Source organism: Rhinolophus sinicus, chromosome 9, assembly GCF_057876585.1.
Source record: "Rhinolophus sinicus isolate RSI-liver-muscle chromosome 9, RSI-T2T, whole genome shotgun sequence".
Classification (NCBI taxonomy): Eukaryota; Metazoa; Chordata; class Mammalia; order Chiroptera; family Rhinolophidae; genus Rhinolophus; species Rhinolophus sinicus.
Window position 1 is genome coordinate 32,833,218 of NC_142509.1, and position 7,480 is coordinate 32,840,697.

General features: G+C 54.5%; 1 protein-coding gene across 2 annotated transcripts; it reads left to right on the forward strand.

The window, feature by feature from the left end:
• Positions 1 to 955: 955 nt before the first annotated feature.
• On the forward strand, positions 956 to 6,615 carry SDS (serine dehydratase). Of its 2 annotated transcripts, XM_019734035.3 has the most exons (7): positions 956 to 1,255; positions 1,629 to 1,668; positions 1,908 to 2,047; positions 2,151 to 2,242; positions 3,018 to 3,245; positions 5,053 to 5,177; positions 5,891 to 6,615. In XM_019734035.3, the coding sequence occupies exons 1-7, from the start codon at positions 1,103 to 1,105 to the stop codon at positions 6,097 to 6,099; spliced, it is 987 nt and encodes a 328-aa protein (XP_019589594.1). In that variant the 5' UTR covers positions 956 to 1,102; the 3' UTR covers positions 6,100 to 6,615. The 2 variants fall into 2 exon arrangements, with proteins under 2 accessions (XP_019589594.1, XP_088657124.1); XM_088800998.1 differs by lacking the exon at positions 5,891 to 6,615 and having other exon boundaries at positions 5,053 to 5,439.
• The last annotated feature ends 865 nt before the right edge of the window (positions 6,616 to 7,480 follow it).

The window sequence follows — 7,480 nt, forward strand, 5'->3', positions numbered from 1 at the left end:
ACTGGACAAGAGAGCTTTGTTGAGGGGGCCAGGGAGAGAGCTGGCCAGGAGCGTGTGTGTGTGTGTGTGTGTGTGTGTGTCTGTACACCATCCTGTGGGCAGACAGACCCCTGCACACAGCCAGGGACAGACAGGCGGCTTAGCATGGGGCAGGGAGTGAGTTCAGTGCTGTGACGATGATGAGGATGATGACGGCAACAATGGCTGCTGAGACCTGCTCAGCACTCAGGTCCGGGCCCCTGACCTACACACATGATCATGTCATCCATTCCTGGAGAGAGGTATTATTATCATCCACGTTTTACAGAGAAGAGGAGGGGGAGTCCAGGAGACAAACTGACTGCCCAGCGCCACACAGCTAGTAAAGGGCAAGAGGCAGGATTTGAACCCTGGTCAACCTGGGTCTTGCCCATCATGCCACCTGCCCCTTTAGGACAAAAGAGTCATAAAAGGAGGACAGGGAAAGGCAGTAAAGAACTGTGTTCATATTGTAGGTTTGGGAGTCAGATTGCTGGGATAAAGTACCAACGCATCCTTCTTCCCTTTCTGTAAGACGAGGATAATGGTAGTACCTGCTTCCTCCGCGCTTTGTTTCTTGGGTGCCTACTGTGTGCCAACCGCATGCTAGTGACTTTAAGTGTATTATCTCACACCATCCTCCTGCAAGCCTTCTCGTAGTCCTCGGAAAGTAGGTACTCTTTTGCAAATGAAGAAGCTGACAACTGGGTGGGGGGGGGGTGGAGGGCAGGGGAGCAGAGAGGGGTGGGGGAGAGAGGGGAGGAAGCTGCCAGACGCAGGAGTGCAGCCAGCCTCCTTTTCCCTTCCAACCTCCCCTGCCCCCTGGGCCTCAGGCCAGAGGGCGGGTCCTGCGGGGGTGTGGCTGGTCCTGAGACCCTATTGGCTGCCCGGAGGCACCCAGGAAATAAAGTCCCCGAGGAGTAGCTTCTGGGACAATTCGGAAGACAGTCCACTGGTCCATCGACCCTCCCTCCGTCGGCGGACTGCCTACGCAGTCCATCCATTGAGACCAACGCCAATCCACTCCTGGCTCTCTTGGTCCAGCCACCCAGCTCCATCACCTTTGCCTTCCTTTCTCCCAGCAATGACTTCCGGAGAGCCCCTGCACGCGAAGACCCCCATCCGGGACAGCATGTCGCTGTCCAAAGTGGCCGGCACCAGCGTCTATCTCAAGATGGACAGCGCCCAGCCCTCAGGCTCCTTCAAGATCCGGGGCATCGGACACCTCTGCCAGACGGTACGGAGGGCTCCGGGTGAGGGTGGCAGGTCCCCTTTCCTCTACAGGGCAGGGCTAGTGCCATGTGAAATCCAAGGAGTTCCAGGCGAGGCCCTGCTGACTCCCCACAATGCCTGAGCAACCACCATTAGCGCTTCCCCTGGATAAAGGGTGCCAGGGATGAGGGTCCTCTCGTGGGCTGATGCCAGCCTCTCCTTCACCCTTCCCTGAGCCATCCTCTTTGGGGAGGGAAGATGGCATCTGAGAGGTTAGGGCAGTACAAGTTCCCTGTGAAGGAAGTGCAGATGGAATCGCTGGGAGGTATTCCAGGTGGGAGGGAAGAGCTCAGGAGCAGACAGGATGTGGGCCTGACCCCGCCCCCTTGTCTCCACAGTGGGCTGAGCGAGGCTGTGAACATTTCGTCTGCTCCTCTGGTAAGTGGTCAGCGTGCGTCCTCCTGTCCTCTGCTGTGTGTTCCCAGGCCAGGCGCTCCACCTCTCTGGGCCCTGGTTTCCCCAGCCTTGAACCTTTGCAAACATTTGCAGCCGTCCCAATTTGGAATTCCCGGGGGTGGGGAAGGCAGCGGTCACCGGGGGGAGCAGGGTACAGAGCCCCAAGGTCAGGCTCCCAGGCCTTCCACACTGACCCACTCTCTACTCCCCACCTCTGGCAGCGGGCAATGCAGGCATGGCAGCCGCCTATGCTGCCAGGAAGCTGGGCATTCCTGCCACCATCGTCGTGCCCAGCACCACACCTGCCCTCACCATCGAGCGGCTCAAGGATGAAGGCGCCACCGTCAAGGTGGTGGGTGAGGTGAGTGCTGACCTGGGCAGGGTCCACGGGGGGCAGCTGGTGGCAGAGGAGGGTCCCCCGGTTTCTCACCGCTGCCCCCCTCCCCTCTCCCATGGTCTTGCAGATGTTGGACGAGGCTTTCGAACTAGCTAAGGCCCTGGCAAAGAACAACCCAGGTTGGGTCTACATACCTCCTTTTGACGACCCTCTCATCTGGTACGTGGAGCCCAGGCTCGCCTGGTGTGGGTGGCATCCACTCCCTACACCACTGGGAGGGCACTTGCCACAAGGCACGTCCTCACACCATGATGCAGAGCAGTTTTACGTGTGTATGCGCACACTGTCATGTAGAAGCACACGCACAGGCATGACAGCCGCACAAGCACGTATGCGCACAAATGCTCATTCCACATGGCCATGAGCAAATGCGTGAGCTCAGATACACAGGTGTCCACTATTGTGTCCCCCCACCCCCCAAGAGCAGATCCCAAGACAAAGATTTCAGGGAAAGCAGTTTACTTGAGAAGTGATGCATCAGAGTGGGGAAGTGAGATGAGGAAGAAGGAAGCCCCTAACTGGGGCTCTAAGGGGAGGTGACTGCAGTGGACAACTCGAGCTTCATCCCTTGGGGGCCCTGGAAGCTAGCATGGAACATGAACCAGAGTTACCCACCCGCAGGAGAGGAGCTGGGTGTTCATACACCAACTCCCATAATTCTTAATTCCCACAGTCACCGGGGGAGGGATGTCGTCTGTTGGCATTGCCAGTTGCCACATTCATAGGCAATTCCAGTGGCCAGAGGAAGCCCTTGTAGAGAGACAGATGCTGGCAGCTGGAAATCAGGGTGGAGTCAGGGAGGAGGGGACTAGCCCCAAGGCCCATCAATGCTTGGGATGAGGACAAGTGAAGGGGGCAAGTGGCATCTCCAGGACCCCTGCCTGGTGTCCAGGAAGCCCAGCCCTGACCTGCCACCTCCTCCCACCCCCTCTAGGAAAGGCCACACTTCCATCGTGAAAGAGCTGAAGGAGACGCTGAGTGCAAAGCCGGGGGCCATCGCGCTGTCAGTGGGTGGTGGCGGCATGTTGTGTGGAGTGGTCCAGGGACTGCAGGAAGTGGGCTGGGGGGATGTGCCTGTCATCGCCATGGAGACCATTGGAGCTCACAGCTTCCACGTTGCCACCACTGCTGGCAAGCTCGTCTCTCTGTCCCAGGTTACCAGGTGAGCAGCCGGGGTGCCTCTATCAGGGGTTTGGCAAGCCTTGGGGAGCCCCTCTCTGTGCTGGCTGCAGGGTACAGGCTGATGTCCCATTTTACAGGTGAGGAAACTGAGGCTTTGGTCCTTTTCCAAGCATCACACAGCCAGTGAATGGTACTGCTGGGACTGAGCCCAAGTCTGTGTGACTCTGTACCATGAATCTCACACTTCCTCATACAAAAAGTCTAACAGTAGTCATTTATTGAGTTCTTCTGTGGCAGGGTTTTACACACCTCATTAATTTGCCAACCATTTAGTGAGCCCCTAATATGTGCAAGACACTGGCTGTACCTGGGGAGAAAGAGGTGATTGAACACAGCTCGTGCTCCCAGTTCATACCCCAGCCCCAAACCTTTGAAACATGATGTATAATTAGCATTAGGTTTGGCTGCTTTATACAGGAGCCCAAAATAACAGCAAGTTAAACAAGATTGAATTTTATTTCCTCTTTTATTTAAAAAAGAAAGCAAAGTCTAGAGGTAGGCTGTCCAGGGGGGCAGTTCGATGAAAGCCAGGTGCCCAGGTTCCTTAAGTTTGTTCTCCATTTTCCTTATCATATAGCCTTATGGGCCAAAATGGCTGCTTACGTGCCAGCTATCACACCCACACTCCATCTGACAGAAAGGAGGAAGCAGAGCAGAAACTGTGGCCCCCTCCCTTTACAGACAGACTGGAATAGTTCCACTTCTCTCTCATTGGCCAGAACTTAGTCACATGGCCACGCCTGCTGCAAGGGAGGCTGGGAAATGTCTTCCCACTAGGCATCCATGTGTGTACCTAGAAGAGATATTGGGGATGTTGGGTAGACAAGCCTCTGCCACAGATAGGGAGAACTGCGTCCAGGTAAGAACTTCCAGATTCCTAAGCCCAGCACCCCAGAGCTGCCATGTTGTCCTCTGATCCTGCAGTGTTGAGATTGCAGAAATAATTGTTGAGCATCTACTGTGGGCCACATACTGGGCCAAGGGCTTAAGGTGGTCCAGGCAGAGACACTCATAGGCGAGAGAGGGAGACGAGCTGGAAATAGAGCTGGTGACCACTCAGGGAAGCTGGGGAGAAAGGGAACATCGATTACAAGTGCAGGTCCTGGAGTTATATGGATCCTGCTTGCAATGCCGGCACTACCGCTCCCTAGACGTGTAATCTTGGGCAAGTGACTGCATGTTCTCTGCCTCGGTTTTCCCTCCTATAAAATTGAGCCAATTAACAACAAAGATTATTGTAAGAATTTATAAGGCTGTGAGGTGTTTGGCACCTAATGCTTTCTCAGGAAGCGGTCTAACTATGTGTATGTTATGGGGAAGATCATTTGAGAATTCCACATGGGGTCATGGGACTGAGTGCAACTCCTGGAGGACTTCTTGCAGGAGGCAGCCTTAATCCTGAGCCTTGAAGGACAGGGTTTGGGCAGGCAGAGCAGTGCTAAGCTTAGTGGGAGTTAAGCAAGTGGAGGTGACAACCTGGAGCAAAGGCTGGGAATCTTACCAGGGAATCGCAAGGGGGCCTTTTGGGTGTTTGTTTCTGAGTCGTGTTGATGAAAAAATGATGCTATTTACCCCCATGCAAGCAACCTGTGCTTTATTGGAAGACCCCACTCTGTTTGGGGAGCCTCTGGTACTTTTCAGTGCTTTACAGCTGCAGACAGCATGCCCCATCCCCTGCCCATGTACCCCAGTTCCTTCTCCCTCTCACATCCATCGTTCTGTCTCTTTCTCTCTCTCCCATCCTGCCTCTGTTTCCTCCATTCCCATTTCCTACGCCCCCTCCTCAGTGTTGCCAAGGCTCTGTGTGTGAAGACAGTGGGAGCTCAGGCCCTGAAGCTGTTTCAGGAACACCGCATTTTCTCAGAAGTTATCTCGGACCAGGAGGCTGTGGCCGCCATTGAGAAGTTTGTGGGTATGTTCCAGGTCCTTTCAAGACCCAACCTGCTGGTTCAGGAACTAAGTAGCTGCCCTGTCCACTTGGTATGCCAAGGGACTCCATCATTGCAAATTTTCCTCATAGTTCTGTCTCTCACCCCTTCCTATAACTTCCCATTAATGAAAGATAATACTATAATGCAGAATAATAAAATACAAAATAGAAAGACCAACGGCACAAATGAAGAAGTAAGCCTGATAACCATGACAGCAGGGGACAATAATTGAGTATTGAAAAATGTTGATTCTGAGCTTCCTGGCAGCCAGGGTGAAAAAGGAAAGTATAGGCCTCAGTGACGGACTCTGAAGTGGGTCAGAACTATGTTGGACTCTTTCTGGGTTCAGCCTAAGACAGGGATAGTGTGCAGCACACACAGGTAGCATTGATGTTGCCACTTAATTCTCCTGTACTGGCAGTCAGTCTGGCTAATCAACAACCATGCACTCACTGTTGCTCAGATGATGCCTCAGAATCCTTCTCAACACAACGCTCAAGCAATTACAATCATTTTATATGTGATAGCACTCATGGTGAAACCTAGCCTTGGCTCAGGGCTTGAAAGGTCAATCTAGGTAATGATGGAAAGTTTGGTCCAAGACCTGGGTCTGTGGCTAGGGCTGAGAGCGGATTGGCTGCTTTGCACCCTGTGGAACTCAGGCCCCGCCCTCACCATCCCCCTCCTCTGGCAGATGATGAGAAGATCCTGGTGGAGCCTGCCTGTGGGGCAGCCCTGGCCGCTGTCTACAGCCGTGTGGTTCAGAAGCTGCAAGGAGAGGGGAAGCTCCCGGTGCCTCTGTCCTCCCTCGTGGTCATTGTCTGTGGGGGCAGCAATATCAGCCTGGCCCAGCTGCAGGCCCTCAAGAAACAGCTGGGCATGAAGAACGGGCTGCCCAAGTGAGGACTCCCCCACTCGCCCCCCTCCCCTACCTGGGAGACCCTTGGAGGGGCTGCAGTTTTATCCAGCCCCTCATTGTACATATTATTCTTATGTCTGGCTGAGCCTGCAGCGGGGTCAGCCAGTACCTTCCTGTACCCACAAGCCCACTGTGTGGAGGGGCTGACGCTCCCAGATGGAGGCCGAAGGTCAGCAGCCAGAGGCTGTGAACTGAATGTCTGCTATCTGTGTGTGACGGCTCTGTCCCCATCCTTAGCCACGCCTGCTAGGGTGACAACCACTCACATGTAACTACCAGGTCCCCAGAGCAGGGTGGTGGGCGGGGCCTGGAATCCCAGCGGGACGGATCTGAGCAAGGCGTCCCGCCCAGGCTTTCTCCCTGGAAGGCTGACAGGGCCACAGTCCGGGGTGGAGGAATCAATTTATCCTTCCTCCCAGAAGCCCCATCCTCCCCTCACCCTTACTCATTTTTCTAATGTGAAGACTTTTTCAGTGAAAAATACATATTTATGAAACAAAGATCCTTTAAGTTTTTCCGTCATGGTCTTCCTCCCATCACACCTGTTGGCGACACTGAGCACCCCCGGCCCCAGGGAACCCTGGAGCCCCACCTGGAACTCAAGACCCCCAGCCCAGCTGGGCTTGCCTGCCAGGAGGCAGGAAGCTGGTGAGGAAAGTGGCTGGATAAGAAGGGCCTGGGGCAGAACCAGCTGAGGAGGTAGATGAAGCCGACCTCATGCTGAGGGGAAGTCCTTCCTGATAACACTCAGAATGATTTCATCACGGAACCACTGGGAGCAGAGTACTGAGCCCCCAGTCCCTGGCGGTGTGTCAGCTGGCTCTTGGACCATCAGGGACAGGGAAAGAGCAGACTTGAAGTCAGTGTCACATATACCCTCTAAAAACATCAAACCCGTTCTTCCAAGGACAGTGCATGCTGAATCCAGTGTATAAAACGGGAGGAACTGCCTTGAGGTCCAGGAGGGGGCCCCCCATCACTACTCAGGAATGTCCCCACGCCACCTATAGCAGCCCCCGAGGCACTTTATTGGATCCCCAAGTTCAAAGTGAAGTTTGAGACCACTCTAACCCTTCAAGACAGCATGCAGATGAGCACAGGCTTGCAAAGCCCCCCACCCACGCTGCCAAAGAACAGGGGCTGTGACGTTTCAGGGAGAGTGGAAAACCTACCCCAAGCCCACCCTGGCCACAGGCCTACCTACTGACTTGCACGTGTACTTTAAACACCCAGGGGATGGGACAAGAAGGAAGGGCTGACAGAACAGGAAATCAGCCCCATGGCTCCAGAGCTGTTCCTGGGGATAGAGTGGGACTGAAATTGTACCCAGTTCAGGAAAACCTGCTCAGAAGAGGCCTGCTCCCA

Bases quoted from the DNA above. Each gene is read 5' to 3' on its own strand.
- SDS (XM_088800998.1), top strand. From the start codon at position 1,103: ATGACTTCCGGAGAGCCCCTGCACGCGAAGACCCCCATCCGGGACAGC. The intron at 1,256-1,628 runs GTACGGAGGGCT...TTGTCTCCACAG, and splicing joins TCGGACACCTCTGCCAGACG to TGGGCTGAGCGAGGCTGTGA. The intron at 1,669-1,907 runs GTAAGTGGTCAG...CACCTCTGGCAG, and splicing joins ACATTTCGTCTGCTCCTCTG to CGGGCAATGCAGGCATGGCA.